The 18023-nt window shown below is 37.4% G+C and overlaps 1 protein-coding gene across 6 annotated transcripts in view; it reads right to left on the reverse strand.

The window, feature by feature from the left end:
* Positions 1-2173: 2173 nt before the first annotated feature.
* Positions 2174-18023, reverse strand: part of st18 (ST18 C2H2C-type zinc finger transcription factor) — a 43022-nt gene continuing 27172 nt past the window's right edge. For 3 of the 6 annotated variants that reach the window (XM_069692143.1, XM_069692147.1, XM_069692148.1), the window contains 17 exons: positions 15700-16413; positions 14847-14981; positions 13874-13964; positions 13686-13778; positions 12939-13147; positions 12510-12709; positions 10314-10559; positions 8905-9026; positions 8261-8323; positions 7853-7921; positions 7321-7383; positions 6841-6921; positions 5270-5491; positions 5008-5096; positions 4772-4875; positions 4539-4685; positions 2174-4403 (listed from right to left, as the gene is read on the reverse strand). In XM_069692143.1, coding sequence (XP_069548244.1) covers positions 4263-4403; positions 4539-4685; positions 4772-4875; positions 5008-5096; positions 5270-5491; positions 6841-6921; positions 7321-7383; positions 7853-7921; positions 8261-8323; positions 8905-9026; positions 10314-10559; positions 12510-12709; positions 12939-13147; positions 13686-13778; positions 13874-13964; positions 14847-14981; positions 15700-16413 — 2789 coding nt within the window. In that variant the 3' untranslated portion in view covers positions 2174-4262. The remainder of the gene's footprint in view (positions 4404-4538; positions 4686-4771; positions 4876-5007; positions 5097-5269; positions 5492-6840; positions 6922-7320; positions 7384-7852; positions 7922-8260; positions 8324-8904; positions 9027-10313; positions 10560-12509; positions 12710-12938; positions 13148-13685; positions 13779-13873; positions 13965-14846; positions 14982-15699; positions 16414-18023) is intronic. The other 3 variants (XM_069692146.1, XM_069692144.1, XM_069692145.1) reach the window with 3 other exon arrangements.

The following is an 18023-nucleotide window of genomic DNA, read 5'->3' on the forward strand; positions in this document are numbered from 1 at the left end:
ACCCTCTGTTGTACTGAAGATGTAATTTCTTAAGCAGTAGACAGGTCCTCATCTATGGTCAAATACAAGTATTATAGATCAGATAGACTTTTACCAGAAGGGTTTGTGGGCAGCACACACAGTCAGTTCAAGACAATTAGAAACTTTTAAACCAAGCCGCATTTATTCTGTTTTCAGTGTCGTCACTCAGGCTGTCAATGTGTTTTACAGATGCAGTCATCAGATAAACAGATTTAAAAAAAATAAAATTAAAAAAAAATGTTTTAATTCACAGCAAGGAAATTATTATTTTACACAATTTAGGAGTAAAATTCACAAAATGTGGGAGGACTATGCCACAGGAAATACTTTTTGCAGGGTGAAGTACTGCCTTTCTGCCAGTAGTCATCTAAGGTGAAGAATTTGTTTACTTCCTGAGTCTGTGGTGTAATTGCGTAACAGAGGTATTGAGCTGCACTTACACAACAACAAACTATTAAAAGTACCAAACACACAAGGATGCAGACCACTTTATTTGGGGTCATTTGAGTGTGTCTAGTAATTGAGTACCCACTCATCCATCATCATTAATCATGTCACTTACGGGCTGCTCGATAAGCCTATTGACTAATCAAACAAGATCCACTCCTAGTAGGGCCTATTTTTAAGCGTCACACTTTATTTCTGACACATGAAACCGGGGATGGAGTCAGGATACCGAGGTCATCAGTTTCATCCTCTATACTGCTATAGACGGCTACACACATCTATACTTAGAGTGTGTATGTAGCTGGTTTAGATACCTGCTCCCCACCATCACTCTGACGATCTACACACACACAGCGTATACAATACAGGAAGACACAGCCTTATGTGGTGCGACAGGAAATGTGTTTGTAATGCACTGGATGTTGGCCACAATCGTATTTTGTGTTGTTTCTTCCATCACAAACTGAACTTTGATTTAACATTTTGTCTCCTGTGTTGACTTTGGCACATTTTTCTTATTCTCTCAAACTGAGATTTAAATATGTACTGGAGGGTATTTTAGCCATTATCTCTGGACCATCTGCACGATGTTAGTCATTGTAATGCTGCCATTAACAATTATTTTCATTGCCAACTATTGCACATTGCTAAATGAGTTTCTCAAATAATCATTTTGATTAACAAAATGTCACAAAAATGTAGAATAAATCCTTTAATTGATTTTAAAAATTGTTGCCCATTAATCGTATAGAGTGACTGATTGATTATTGACAAGGTGTTGCATCTCTTTAAGTCACTGTATGTTGTTATTGGTTTCACGCCTGATTCCTTTGAGCCTGTAGGCAAGTTCAGTTTGAAGGTAATCGGCTTGTTGTTGTCTTTATTAGTTTAAATGGTGATGAGTCAAGGCCTTTTCCCTTTTTTGTTTTAGTCGGCCAGCTTTTAAATGTAAAAAATTTTGTCGGTCATTTAATTACTTATGAATTGTTGTATTGTATTGTTTTTTTCTTTTAAGGACAGACTCTTGATCTACACAGATATGTTCTTTTAATATCTAGTAATTTTATTATATATTTCATAACTGTTGTAGAAGTATATTTTTTTATATGTCGGCCTCTTTGATCTTTCACTTGCCACTGGGTGACCAAAACTAGTTTCTTTAGAAATCAACAGAATATTTATTGGTTATTTTCATATATGGTTGACCATTTATGTTGTAAGACTTATTCAACATAGTCCTCCAGTGTAAGGATGTGCTGCTATTCCTCATTTAGTGTGACAATAAACTAAATATCTTTGGTCTTTTAATTGTTGACCAAACACAAGAGGCGATGAGATGACATCACATTGGGCTTCAGGATTTTTTTTTTTCTCCCTTCGTTGACATTTATATAGACCAAACAATGAATTGATTAGTCAAGAAAATTGCTGGTAGTTAACGATAACAAAAAACAAACAAAAAAATCTACTGCAAAAAAATCACCCTGTTAGTTTCTTAGTTGTAAAGTTCAGTTTTAAAGCTGCACAACAAGAGCTGTCAGCATCATGACTCCATTGACCCAGTCCCTGCTGTTCTAAATGCAATGTGAAAACTTCACCACTAGGTGATGCTAATGCCTCACGAAAGCTGACACCTTTTGACTTCCGGGAGAACTGGCTTCACGTTAGACTGACGGTGGATTTAAAGGCTTTGAGAAACCACACAAACATTTGAAAAGTTTATTTCTACCATACACAAACTGTACAACACAGCGCATATCTGTTTATTATGAAATAGTAAAAGTAATAGGAAGTTTCAATTTACAAACTACCTCAACTGAAAAAAAAGCATTACATTTTAATGTAAAAGAAAAAGAAAATACAGTACAATTTCATATCATACTAATATTGTCCCACAAAAAAAGCATTTCACATTACAAAACATCAAATACTAACAGGGAAAAAATAAATATTATTCACAAAACTTCCTGAGCAAACAATGTGTGGTATAGGAATTAAATATAAGAAATTATAAATAAAAGATTATTAGGTTTAAAGAGTGTGATTCAGTTTTTAAAAGATTAAAATTCTTTAAAACATATTGAGTATTTGGATAAAACACGGTCATATTTTTCTGAAATTTGGCTCCTTTGCTGTTACATTTGTTTTCTTCAAAATGTCCTAGGCTACATGTCTTTGACTTCTTTTTGCTGAAATGAAAAATGTATTGCTCAAATGAATTACTCATTTTTCTCTGGGGATTAACCTCGTGTAAAATTCAGATGTAAAGTACCGCGATATGACTACAGCGTCCCATTTCCTTCTTTTTTTTTATTGAAGGCAATGGCAGTATGGTGAACTAAAAACACAAAATAATTGAAATACAAAAGTGCAATTGATGCAAACAAACAACTGATTAGCCAACAACTATCATTTGTCAATGTTTTGATTTCTTTTTTTCTTTTTTTTCTTTTTTCTATTTCTTTGCATTTAATGATTGAAACTGAAATGCAACTTGTAGTGGTAGTCAGCTTGGTTTTGAAACAGCTACTATTCAAATCTGCCCCATTCAAACTATAAGACTGGTTGAAATGTTAAGGCCTGTAAGCAGTTTTAGATAAAACAGGAGTAGATGTTTTTTTTTTTTTTTTAGTCCCTCCGTTTTTTGTTTTTTTTTCCCTCTCCATGCTAGCAGAAATTAAAAATGAAACACCATACTTTCAATCTCAGTCGTGATATTTCAAAACCTGACACTGAGATTACAGCTACTGAGACAACGGTATTTAAACAGTCATCAGGAACGTTTCCTCCTATGAAAATAATTGTACTGTATAATAAATTAGACACCATCCACATAATACTGTCCTACCACAAAACATAGTACTTATATTTTTATGGATTCATATACATTTAGGCACATACTATATGCACACTCCAAAGTGTGTGCACAGAAGGCAGTTTAATATCTATATTTAAAAAAAAAAAAAAGACATCTTGACAAAGTGAATTTTTGATTTTTGTTGCACTCTTCTTGTGGCACGCTATGCAAAGCAGAATCTGACATTCAGTTCACCGAATGATGTTGCATTTTTGCTCAGTGTCACTTCCTGGTTGCATTCAGCTCTTATTGTTTCAGTAGAAAAAGGTACAGTACAGTTGCATTGCATTTTTACTTTAATTTTTTTTATTTTTTTATCTCGAGTTCACTTTGTCTTGCCATACATTCAGTTTCCAATAAAGAAAGCAAAAGCAATGCTTAAAAATACTGATGCTTTTTAGTTTTGGTAGGCTTTTACTTTGAAGGGAGATCCAACTTATGGTCTAATAATAATAATAATAATAATATAGGTTTTTCAACACTAGGTGGCGAAAGTATGCCATGAAATTGGAATGTGCTCCTATGTAATTTACAATGTGCAGAAAGTCAAACAGATTTCTCAAATATTAAGCATTTACAGATCTAGAAATAAATAAAAATTGAGGAAATAAATACACTGATGAACAAATATAATAATAAATAGCGATAATATAAGAATGACATGAACACATACAGATTAAAATCAAGCAAACCATACAAAATAATTAAGTGCAAGAAGGGGTAAAAAATTTCACCAGGATAAACATATCGAGTGAATGCAGAAACAGTAAAAGCATTACAAATCTGGCTGGTAATTTTCTCAGTGCAGTGTATTTTCTGGGAACACATTTTCAAAAGCCTTGTCTTATACATGCAGCCAAGCCAGCACTCTTCAGTAAAATAGAGCTATCTAGTGCCATTATCCCAAGTCAAAGAAACCTCTTGGTAGCTCTACAGCTTAAACATGGATGCCCTTAATAGCCTGTTTGATATTATCCAAGAGGGCCTTGCACTCTGGAGAGTATTCATGCTCCGAGTTGTTGTACATGTCAGTTAATGTGTTCACATAGGCTTCAAAATTATGCTCACTGATGGGTCCCTGCAACAAAAACATGTTTGACTATTAGTGAAAACAGCACAGCAAGAAATGACAATATGAAGAAAATGAGATATCTTTCAAGACAGGTTAGACACAATGAGTAGTAGTGGAGTCTGTGGTCAAAGCTTACTGTACCATTTGAGGCAGCTGAATGTCTGTTAGGCTGTTAATGAGCGCTTGGCTAAGGCGAGCAAGCTCCTTCAGGAGGCTGTCATTGTGCTGTTCGATCATCTTGTTTTCCTCTTCAATTGTCTTCAGGTTACATTCCATTGACGAGATCTGCTTTCAGGTACAAAACGAGAAGAATTAGGCGAGCAAAGGCCTCAGAACTTCGTCTTTAAGAAGAACTTGTGAGAGTAAATATTTACCTGGGTTTGGAGTTGCATCATGTCTGCTTCTATTTTCATATTGGATTCATTCAGTTCCTTAATTTCATGATCCAAATGTTGAATATCTTCTTTGTTTTCAACACCTGGGTTAAAGGATATTATCAAATTTATCATGTCCAGTCAGAAAATAGTGAAATTTTTATGGCAATACACGTGCATCTTCTACAAAAATCTTTAAGTATTTTCACACCGCACACGATGTCAGAGTAGCTTACCGCTGCTGGCTTTCAGTTTGATAGTCATCATCTCCTCTTCCGAGTACTTTTTCTTGATACTTTGTGCGTTCAGTGGGCAGCCCGACAAGCTAGTTCAGCAGGCCACAGATGACAGTTTTAAGCAGGACGATATCACCAAACTGACAAACTTTAGCTTCAATAGAGAATGTGAATGGGAGCAAAGGTGCCATTGTGCAGTAAGAATGCAACATGTCGACCAGCAGTATTGTTTGGAGATAAAATGGAGGACAGGTGACCTCACCTTCTGTGAGTGGCAAACACATTATTGGCATGTCCAAGGCCATTGCAGCCAGGCAAGGGACAATGGGGCAGTTCCTGTTTATTGGCCTTCCAGGCAAAGGGCAGCCCATTGATGGACGACTCCTTCTGTCTTTTGGCAGCGAGTGGACAACTGCCTGCACTGCGGTGGGATGTGTATTTTCCCGATATATGGCCCTGTCCGTCACATCCAATTACTGGACACCTACCAGAGAGACAAACAAAAAGTTGTAGACGGTGAAAACCTGTAAACACACTAGCTTGCATTTAATAAGTTTTTTTTTTTTTAAACATCATTCGACTGTACAAAAAAATAACAACTACTTTATTGTTAAACTGCAAAAAAAAAAATCCTTTTCTGAGATCATTTTAAAAAAAAAAAAAATCTCTTTCAATAACTAGACCGGAAGATTTGTTAACCATTAAGTTGATTAATCCATCCAAATGCTGATTAAAAATGAAGTCGCCAAAACTAGAAATGGACTCAAATAATCGCATTAACTACAATTTACTAATCCACTAAAACTTGAGTTGGATTGAATGCTCGGTTCAGTGCATACGTTTGGAGTTGAGTGATATTTGTGTTTGAAAATATACGCACAACTCCTGCTGAATATCATTAAGAGTTTGTCAGTTGCATTTTCAGGCCTGTTTTCTGCAGGTCAGTAATGGAGTGACATGAATTACAGATAATTGTCATGTATCCCCTCATGCGAAAGAATGTAATTTGGAGGTGGCTAACCCTCTCCCTTATTGATAAAGGTGAAAGGTCACCTGAGATGATACAAATGGCACACATGCCGCAGAGTGCTCCTGCAAAAAGCCTGTTTCAGCATTTTGTTACTCAACAGCACAGCAGCAGCACTTAGAGGACAAAACAACACCAGTCCCATTACTTACATCCACCACAGGTAGGTAGCTTGATGCAAGGCACCCGGACAATAGAGGCATGCCATATGGCCCACTATTTACAATAATCTAGGGACATTTGCTACCCTTCCCCCTTCCTCTCTCTTTCTCTCTTAATGTGTATGAGATCTATTCCAGTCTAATTCCTAAGCTCATGCCCTTGCATTAGTAATTAAAAAGAAAAAATCAGTGTCCAGATGTATAAGTAAACAAGGGCTCATATATCTGACTTCGGATTTAAACTCCAAATCAATTACATTATTGTTTTTCCAATAACACTTTCACAGACAACAGTGATTAAGCTGCAAATGAGGGCAATGCCATTGGCAATTTGACATTTTCTTGATATACTTTAATTATAAAGAAAGCACTCAGTGAAGAGTGATAAGCCAGATATTGCATTCAGAAAATAGGAAAAACACAAAACCCTGGAAAAATCCTACCAAAACACGCTGCTAATCCTTAGAAAATAATTCACTAATGTTGGGACAAGAGAAGTATTATTTTCTTTGTTTAACTTAATGGCCTACAGGTTTGATGCCCCGGGCACAAAAGCATGATGCATTCTCACAATGTTTTCTTGTTTTATTTTTAAAACAAAAAAAAATCATGACAGCATAGGATGAAGGGAAAAAAATCTCTTACTTAAGCTCTTGCTCATCTTTGTCATCCTTGTTTGGTGTGAGCTTCAAACCTCCTTTTCTGGCACGTGGACATCCTGACAAGCTGAAAAATATTTTGGAGACAGAGAGTTAATATGAAGGGAATCTATTCAAGAGTTATAACCAAAGCTAAAATCGTACAGGCAGCTCTGAGGTTTATGGAGTTTCAATTGCAAATGTTTTTAGGATATAAAAAATAAGTTTTACTCTGCAGTAGCACATAGTTGAAAGGGGACTTCATTTGAATTTAAAACAATAAATTAATGCACAGACATACAGATAAATAGATAGACACAGAGAGATATAGATAAATATAAAGGCAGCCAAATGAATCCATAAACAAGAAATCAAAAAGTGCAACATGTTTGCAGCATAAAGTGAGACTTTCACCATCTGTTTGAATACCATGCATCTGACGAATGTATTTCATGCTCAGTTGTGATGATTTTTTTTTCTCAGCTACCTTCTGTGCGAAGCATAGTTCCCAGTCACATGTCCAGATCCATCACAACCAGGTGTTGGGCACCTGCAGGTTGAGAGACACAGAGACCAGGTGTTTTTTACAGCAAAAGACTGTGAGCAGAGCAGTGGATTCATGCTAATATGCAGAAAAGTAGTACAAATAGCAAACAACTTCGTGATTACTACAGAGACATTGTGCATAATGTGAAGTGGGGAGGAAAAGAAGGGAAGAGAGGGAAAGGAAAGCAAAGGAAAGCAAAGGAAAGCAAAGCAAAGGAAAGGAAAGGAAAGGAAAGGAAAGGAAAGGAAAGGAAAGGAAAGGAAAGGAAAGGAAAGGAAAGGAAAGGAAAGGAAAGGAAAGGAAAGGAAAGGAAAGGAAAGGAAAGGAAAGGAAAGCAAAGGAAAGCAAAGGAAAGCAAAGCAAAAGGGGAAAAAAGGAAAGGAAAGAGACAGAAAAGGAAAAAAAACAAAACAAGCTGCTTAGTTTAACGTGAAAATCCTTTAGCAACAATAACAATTTTCCGTACACATACTTTAGTTCCTGAGAGTTGGCTGCCATCAGTGATTTGAGTGTTTTGTCAGCCAGGGGACATCCAGACACACTGGAGAGGATAAAGAGCTAACAGTCATTTTAATGCACTCTTTGATCACAGTTGAATTAAATAATCTTAATACAATGTCTCAATGCATATTTATAAAAACTTATTTGAAAACACAATTCTGCATCCTCTTTGTGAGAAAGCTTTTTAATGTCACCACATTTGAAAAAAAAAAAAAAAAAAAAGACATATGATGTAAAAAATAAATAAAAAAAAACAACTCTGGGAGCGATGTGACAAGTTTCCAGATGTAATGATCAACATAATTACACAATAAGCACTGTTTCCCTTGTCTATATATCTGCGAGCTGGTGCTAATGAGAGTGTAATTAATTACAGTACCTCCGATGTGATGCATAATTCCCCGTCACATGGCCACTGCCGTCACAGCCTGGGGTCGGACAGCTGCATGAGAACACAAAGCATTTAATACGCAGATTACTCCACTTCCCACAGACTTTGCCAGGCTTGAACTGAATCTTTCTTTTACACTGAGAACCTTTTCACGGGCATTATAGAAAAAAAAAAAAAAGAGTTAGTATAGCGGGAAGTTTAGTAAAAAAAATTATTATTATGTTGCTCGGCATTCAGTTTAATAATTTTTTTGGGATGTCACTGAGGAGATCTGAGGGGGTGCTGTGCTGCGCAAACTAGAGGATCCTACTTTTCTTGTGAGGAGACCCAGCAGAGCATGCACTCTAACTACAAGAGTCAAGAGTTGTGTTAAGCTTGTACAGGACATACAGGGAGGAAACTCACTTTCCAATTAGATACATTTCTTCTCCACATGAACCTGCAGACATACCAGTTACAATCATATGTAACAGTGAGTGTCATTTGTCTGTTTTGACCTACTTGTATCAAATGTATGGTTTGGAGTTATACGTTTTTATTATTAATGCTGACTATCTGCCAACTAAAAAGGGAAGATCACATTACACATGTATGACTGAATAAAGATGCTACGAGACGTTTCTCTATCTCACCTCACATACCTCAAAAGCTCTTTCTTTGAATCTCGTAATAGCAGCTTGGCTTTGGGGCTTAACATACTGCCGTCTCCTTGATAGTGCTGGTCCTCCAAGGAGACCTGGTCATAATCCTCCAGCTGAGAAAGAGAAAATAATAACGTGGCCTTAACTGTCCAAAATATCAAACCTCACTCTGCAATGACCTAAAAGTGAATAATTAATTAAATCCCTGTATAATACTCTTAAAACAAGTCCTGAGGGTTAGAGTGCAAGGCAAAGAGATTATGCCCAAGGATACTCAAACTGTAGTAAACCATACATCCATTTAAAGTCATACTTAATCCACATAGTGTTTATGATGTATGGCCGTGACGTATGGATTTTCTTTTTTTTTCCACAGACAGGATTGTGTAGACACCAGATGTTGAGTGTGATTTAAAAGCAGGGCAAATGTGATAGCTCTTGATATCTACTACAAATGAATACCACCTGTGAAATAAAAGAGAAGAAACCTTTAGAGGCCAGATTAAGATTCATTCAGACCCCTGGGCAAGAGAGATGTGTGCAGAACAGATTAGCACTCGTCCTCAGTGTAAAAATATTCATTCACACACATAAATGTTCTTACAAGCACTGTATGTCAATCAGTGGGAAGATTATTTCACTTTTTTGTTCTTAGTAGCAGGGCCGTAGCTAACACTGAGGACATCTGTATTTTTTTGTTTTCTTTTTAAGCAGCCTGGGGGGATTTTACAGTCTACAGTTACAACCTTTATTTTTACCTTTTTCTCGTATTTTTTAAGACTAGTTCAACTGTTTTCAGCACAAGTCGGACTATTTTTACTATTTTTAGACAAAATCTGACGACCTCTAGGCCACCAAAGTAAATAAATAAATAGAAAAAACTCTTAGTTTAGTTTTATTCCTGTCAGTAAGAAAAGGGCTATGAAAAAGAAAATTCATGCTGGGAAATAAAATTGATAATTTTCCCCAAAATTATTTTTTTTCCCGGTTTCCTAAAAAGAGCTGTGTAATCAAGTGACAATTACAGAGAAAACAGAGAGAGAGTTCTGAGATAACTATCTTAGTGAGGAGTTTAGTTTGTTGATTTCAGAGGAAAGTTGTTGAAAATATATTTGAACAGCTAAATCTGAATGAGTGCTGGAGGGACTTTGAGTATTTTCACCAGGAAAACTCTTTACCTTCCTCCTCAGTCTTGTCTCTTATCTATTTGTTCATTCCTCCAGCAGTTTGTGAAACAGAAATGTCTTTGTTTTGCGGCATGTAAATTGTGCATCATTTGACCCTAACAGCCTCATCCTACACCACTCACATTTCTGATTAATGCAAATCTTGTGTTTTTTTTATTTTTATTTATTAAATTCACAGTGTCAGTTGTTGTGTTTTTGTTGTTGTTTTGTTACCTCTTTGTCCTGTAAAACGTGTGTTTTGCTGAAGTTGACAGGGATGGGGCTCTCCCAGCTGTCTCTCTCACACAGCGGCTGGTAGAAGGCGGGGCTGATGAGAACGCTCCCGCCTTTGGCCGAAGTGGACTCGGGAGGAGACAGCAGGTCGTCCGAAGGTGTCTTGGTTGGGCCTTTCACGTTTTCCTTGCACTTCTTCATGCTCAAGTCCAGGGTGCCATTTTCATCCACCTCTATAAGCATGTCCTGAAGACGACAAAGTCGAATCCTCAACATGTAGTCAGTTCACACGTGTAACATGTTGTACAGGGGTATAGCAAATAAAGCATGTCGTAAATCATCACCGTGAGTGCTAACACGTAAAAAACAAATGAATCAGAGGATGAAAGTAGAAGGCATTTTCTAATTACACTCACAGGAATGTAAATAAGACAGTATGACGCCTCATTAATATGACAGCAGTGATATGGGAAACTTGAACCCAATAACATTTCTCGGTAAACATGAAAAATGACTTAAAACGCAGGGCAAACAAACAATGTATTTAAATAATACATACAGTGGTTATCTCACCCCAGACAAAGTACCAAACTAAGCCAGCGTTAATTCTGCTGAACACAAAAAAAAATAATCACTGGTGTGTAGTTTTTCAGTGACAGCTGTGTCATCTGTTTTCTAGGACACACAACCAAGATGGCAGCTGGGGGGAGGGGGGTGGTTGTTGGTTTTAGGTCATCATTATTATAGCAAAAATTAAAAAGCTTAATGTGGCATAAGTTTCCCTGCTGACAGATGTGTTTGTCGTTTTTGTGCTGAAACGCAATAGCATGATGACTTATGGCTGTTTTATGGTATTAAAAGTTGGGCCTCATTAAAAGCTAAAATCATTTTCCATAAATGAATGCAATTAGTCAATGCATATGTTTTATTAAACCCTATACATCATTATTTTTTTTGTAACAAAGGGGAGCCTTTCAAATTAATTAAAGGGGATAATTTTCATGAACATTGGACTTGGCTGTCCAGTTTAATTATCCAGCCATTTGAGGATGAGTGTACCGAATCAAAATAACATCAATGTAAAACTAAAGGATGTGCAAGACTTTTTGTGTTTTATTTTGATTTGATTTAATATCATTTTTCTGCAAAAGAAAACAAAAACTCTTTGTTTTTCATTATTGGCAAATTAATAATGCAATTTAGGCCTGTGCAGTTGTTAAATAAGTAGAATTATCTTATTTTCACACTTTCGAGGCCTGCTTTTTTGTGCTCTTTTGTATGTGATATTGCAAAGCATAATATACATATGCATATTAGTTAAAGCATCAGATGACATATAACACTCTAAATATGGCCCCTTTTTTTCAGACCTGAAAGCTGTTCTTTATTTTGTACGTCTCTCCAAGACAACTAAGCTGTAAACGAGAACAGATGATTAACTTGCTAACACTGTTTTATTCATTCAGTGGGCTGGTACCTGGTACAGGGCCACGTTCTCAGCTCAACAAGCTGGGAGACAAGGATCTGTGCTGTGTAGGTGTGGAAACCTTGAATCATCTACAGTACAGTGTGCATGTATGTAACCCACAGAATGTGATCAATATTAATCATGAAGTGAGTTGGGAAGAAGTTGAATACAAAGCCGTGTTATAGCTAATGACAGCAGAAGAGATTTTGGATATGCACACGTTTCCAAGAAGAGTTTGGATTTTGTGTGAATTAAACTTTGGAGATGTTAACTCCTTCAGCTGATTGGCTTAATCCGCTAGAGTGCTTTTAAAGACTATCTGGTGTAGACACACAGCCTATGCTGGATCATATAACTAAGCAAAATATCCTCTGCCATCTGCAGCGGGCAAGATGCATTTTCAGACAACAGTTCAAGGTTTTTACATGCCAGCTGATGTCGAAACAAAATACAATACCACATGTTTTATTTAAAAAAAAAAAAAAGACTAGTAGTTGTAATTGGGAAAGAAGGCTGATTGTATTTCTTCTTTTAATGTGATTACACAAATTTGCATTTGTGTACGTTAAAGCTTTATAGAGTAGAAAGCTCCTTGTTTTTCTGCCACCAGAATGCCGAGCTGTCTTTGCCAAATTTTGTCTTTTGATGTCTTCCCTTTTTATACACAAATCAGAGTTCCTTTAAAATGACCACATTAAATACCTTTCCAAGTGGTCTAATTTGATTACCTTTGTGGACGTTGCCAAGGGCCGGCCGGCGACAGCCTCCATGTTCTTCCGGTAGCGGGTGGAGAGGTTAAGGATGGCGGCTGTCGCTGCTGCGGCTTGGAGACCGTCTTCTTTTTTGAATTGACTCGGCGGGCTGTGTTGACCAGAGGTGGGCAGCCGGCCACCTGGAGCACTGAGGAAGCCAGGATACTGCTGAGGTGCTAAAAGACAAATAATTACCAGATCATTTAGTTACTCAGGCACCAGGTGTTCAAGCAAAACCTAAAAGTAGAAAGAAAACAATATTGGGATTTGGTGGTTTTCAGTCCTTAAAAATATATAATATACATCAATTTGATATGTAGATTATTATCAGTTTTGTGGCAATTTTTTTTCACCTTCCAATTTTCAAATAACTTAATTTTTTGTGTCAAAATATATGAAACTCACAATCAGGGAAATGGGGAATTTCCTGGTCCTGGTTGGTCCCCATCAGAGGCTGTTTGCCGAAGACTTGTGCATCAAAGCTGGCGTAATCAAAGCGGATTCTGCTGTACTTGTCCATGTCTTTTGTGAGGCTAGTTTGCAAGGCTGCTACTGGATGAGAGAGCCGGTAGTTCAACTGGTTCATCTCAAACTTCTTTATTAAGCCGATGGCTCTACAAGGAGGCAAAAAGGGAGAAAATGCTTTATTGCGTAAAAGAATCAGCTAAAAAAATGTGAGACAGGAGCCTGAAAAGTTAATAAAAAGCAGTAAAGTGTCGACATTGTTTTTAACCATTGAAGGATGCCAGTGCTTTTGTACACATAGAGTCTGGGATCTGATGTGTTGTAGATCCACAGCCAGGTTGCCAGACTAATTAATATAGTAGGAGTGGGCATGCTGCCCATGATATATCCACAGGGAACAAAGAGTTCTGCTCTTTTATCATCTCTAATAGAGAGGAACTCACAGGACCAGCAACCATTGCTTATGTCTGCTTGGAAAGCTCGAAATAGACTGTGTGTTCTGCTGGGATCAGTGAATTAAAATATCTCTCTCTCTCTCCTCAACAATAATAGTGGTTATCACTATTTTGCATAACCTCGGTTATGCTTGTAGGACTTCAGTCCACTACAGAGCTGCACTGTTATTATTTTTCTGCATGTGACCACACTGAGAGCAATGAAAATCCCGTGTGTTATCGTGCATTATACCTCGGTGAGCGGTCAGGTGTTTGTCTGCATTTCAGGCTCTCGTCCTGAGGTTTGGAGACTTTCACTGCAGCAGCGATGGGGCAGCCAGAGAGACTGTACGGGGAGGAAATCAAACACGTTAGCCTGATACTGCAGCTCGTCTCCGAACAGGGTGCAGATTTTCTAATGGTTCTCTCCTGTGAATGTACCTCCGGTGGGTGCTACGGTTGCTGTTGACATGGCCTCTTCCTGTGCACCCGGGTGTAGGGCACTTGAGGACGTTCTCATGCATGGCCAGGACTGGGAAGTTGGAGGGGGGGGGGGTGGTGAAGAACAGACAGATGACAGGAGCTCAGATAAAGCAAAGAGAAACATTTCCAAAATAATTCAACATGTGAGACATAATCAAGCTTAAAGATTACGCTGGTAAAATACACATATATAATGAGCATTTTGGAAATGAAACAACTACATTTTCATACATTAAACGATGATTTATATAACTGGCACATTAGAGCCTATAGAGCAAAGATCCTACAGAGACACAGACTGGAGAAAAAAGCAGACAGCTTTCTCATTGTGAGGAATGCTGTAATGTGGCTGAAATGTAAATAGCTTAGTGCAAAGAGGAGCGTAACAAGACAGCTGATTATATTCTTCAAAACAAACGCGTCGTTAAAGGTCCGCTCTGTATCCTTAGAAACTTCTCTTCTGTACATATCCTCCAATTAGTTTGTTGGAGTTGTCTATTTATTTTTGAATACTGCCTTAGCTAGCCCTTTGATTTGCAAATACTGCCTCCAGTCTAAGAGCATGTGCTTTTTTTGAAAAAGTTAATTACTTTTTCTGTTCCTTTTGTAACATTACTGTTTAATGTTGAATGTTTATGGAGTTATATTGAAATGACTTAACAATCGCCAATGTGGGGAAAAAAAAAAAAAAGAATTCAATATTCACACATTATGAGAAAAAGAGAGAAAGAAAGAGAAAAAAAATCCTTTAAGTTTATTTGAAAAGTTTTGTGCACATCTTTGAATTGAACTGAACATATAAGCAGGTCTTTCTTGTCTTTGGGCTCGCACTAAGAGGATTTCAGTAGCTGCGGCTGATTATGAATCCTAAAACTGAGTATAAATCATCCATTATACTGCAAGTATACACACGACTGCTTATGTTACTTACTCTCCGGGGGAACTCTGACTTTGTGAGGGCACCCGGACAAACTCCTGTGATGTGGGTAAAGGCCGGTCACATGACCAGTGCCATCACAGCCAGGAGTTGGACACTTTATATCCTTTTTATCTGTCCGTGGAGAATCTGTAGAGACAATAAAGGAAGATTTCACAATAAATAAATACAGTACAACCACCAAACTGTTGTAGCCTGTCTGTCTTTAAACGTAGAAATGAAGAAATAATAATGTCATGCTTTTGTACTGTTCTGCACACATATTGTACATACACTAAATCAACAGATTGAAATATCATGCAAAGCCAGACACTCTCTTTTCACAAAATGCATCTATTAATCTGTCATTTTAGTTAAGGCTGCAGTTTAACACAGAACATTCACTTCTTAATGCCCATCCATCGAAAGATTACATCTAGGATTACACATTTAGCTGCAGTCATTTGAAGAATCAGAGGGAAACATGAGAGGTACTTTAGGAGGATTTAAGACTTATGGTCATGGTTAAATATCCAGTTGATTCCTATCAAAATCCAATATTCTGAGTAGCAGCAATTCCATCGGAAAATTTTGTTCTTCTTTATTTTAGTCTGTTTATTTATTACTTCACTTGTTGCCAAAATGTTTTTAGTCCTTAAGAGGATTTCCTCCCTCTCATTCTACCTCCTCCCCTTGCATATGCTTCTTTTATTCCTTTTAATGTTTTTTGAGCACCCAATCTTACAAATCACAAGTGGTCTATCTGATTTAGACTGGATGAAGGTACATGTGCGCAGCTACTGCTTTTCTTTCTGAACTGTCTCAACTTCATTTTGTATATCTCAGGTCATTTCCTTCATGCTAATACCTTTTCCACCATGATAGGTGAGTCTGCTGTCCATGTCCATCATCCTGTGGTGCCTTCTCTCATTGGTCATCTGCTCCATGAGGAACCGGTCCATCTCTCTGTAGGCATGGTGCAGGACCTGTCTTTGCTCTGTCTGAAGAGCAATGGCCTGCTCCAACAGGCTCAGGTTCACTCTCCCTCGGCCCATTTCAAGGCCTCTTTCATGGAGACCCAGAGCCCAGCCGTCTAGCCGAGGTGGTCTCTCCGCCTCTGCCTCCCCCTCGCTGTCTTCCTCTGTGGGGAGCAGCCTGTATCTTAAAGCTTCGGCCTGAAAGATACTCGCTCTTCCCATTGGGCCACCTAACTCTGAGTGGGGCTCTTCTTTCACGTGGCCGTTCCTGCCTGAAAGGTCTTCGGAGGCTCTCGAAGGACTGCAGTTTGAGCTGTTCACCTTGGCAGACAGAGACAGAGGCTCCCACTCAGCTTCCCTCATGTCTCCGTACGGACTCTGTGGCGATGATGTGGCGCTCATCCTGTCTTGACTTTGGTCTTCTTCTTCGTTATTAAGAAGCTCCTCATCATCTTCATCCATTAGAGGTTCGGATGTGTCCGGCCCACACTGTTGAGAGCCATCAGATGCAACTTCAGACCATCCCAGTGAATTGCCGGACTTTGCTGCCACATCATGGCAGCCGTTTCTGTTAGTCACTCCATTGACTGCATTTAAGTTTCCATCTAAAACAACAAAACAACACTCATTATTGTGTGTGTTCAAGTCTTAGCGTACTAAACTTACTGTTTTGTGACCCTTCAGTCACATCCAGGATAAGATTTCTATGTCCATGATAATCTTCTGCAAATCCTTTTAAGGTTTTAGATTTTGTGTTACTTCTCTATGAGTAATATCTTGACAAAAACATGTTTTTATAACCAATCTAGAGGATTTATAGGAATACAAGCTCCAATAGAAATGACAATCATTGGTTGCAAGATTTCCAAGCAATTCTTCAAACATATTTTGGATAACATATATAACCCTTCTTTCTGCTAGTTTAACATGAAACCCAGAGATGAGGGACACAATTGTTTTCCAATTGGTTGTTGTCTCCAATTGGAGAAACAACCCAACATAGATTTAGCACAAGATTATGAGAGGATTTACAGTGCGTTGGATGGAAAACATCAGGTTTTAATTAGTTATGTGTATTTTTAAGTGCAAGCAAAGCAGCAACATGTTGTCATCTGAAAAAAAACGGATTTTCCAAACACATAATTGTTGTTTCAGGGGACGAGAACAAGGAAAGTGAAGAGGATTCCTGAAAACACAGATGGAGGAGACCACAAACATGGAGATCAAGGGGAGAAATCTATGTAAGATGTTGCTGTGTGCGTGGTAAGAATCTGGTTTAAAGAGAAGCCAGCCATACACCTCAGTAAAAAAAAAAAAAACTGACAATAATATTTGTTTGATAAAAGTGTTGCAGTTGTAGCCACAAATGAGTGGCTTACTCAGTGAACGTGAATCAAAATTGCTAAAAAAAAAAAAAAAGTGCAAATTTAATTTTGATTAGATTCTTTAAAATCATCTACAGTTTCTTAAAATAATGGTGATGAGTACCTTTACATGGAAAATGAGGGATTGTCAAATTGTTTGACAGCTGAAATGAAAATAACAGTTAACAAAAAAAGGTATTGGTAATTTTGACTGAAACATTTACTTAAATTAAAGAAGGTGTTTTTTTTTAAGTTGAAATTATACAAGTATAATGTGTATGGTTTATGTGGAGCCACAGAGTAGCTGCTGATCCACACCTTATATGTTCTGCTTGTATTTGTGCTTATATTGAGCATATTAAGATCTTTCACTGTTTTGCCTACCTAATTTTTCTGAGGCTGGGTGATCTGAAATATTTCTAAATTAAAAAAAATACTAAATGCCAATGACAGGCCAATAAAATGCAACATCCAGCTGGAGAAGGTAGATAATTTAAAAATGCTTTAAACAAAAAAAAAATGCTAATTTGTTTCCAATACTATATAATATATTCCAATTAAAATTAATTAGTCCGTTTTTCGCTGTTGGCATTTTTAAATATTTCTTGGTGTGATAAGTCAGCATATAGTACTATTACTCCAGATCAGTAAAATATAAATGCTGTTCTTTTTAACTTTTACATCTATTTTGTATAATCTCTGTGCTCCAGCTTATTTTGCTGAGTGCTCTCAAAAATTTAATTTGCATTGACCTTTGGCTGTCCATGTTTTACAATAAATCCAGAAATCCCAGTCATATGTACAGAAAGCCACAAGATGGTGTGAAGCCTTATGCGCTGAAAGTCTGATCA

Source organism: Brachyistius frenatus, unplaced genomic scaffold (assembly GCF_029030835.1).
Source record: "Brachyistius frenatus isolate BFR_SWC_R1_liver_20210118 unplaced genomic scaffold, ASM2903083v1 Contig_12, whole genome shotgun sequence".
NCBI lineage: Eukaryota > Metazoa > Chordata > Actinopteri > Embiotocidae > Brachyistius > Brachyistius frenatus.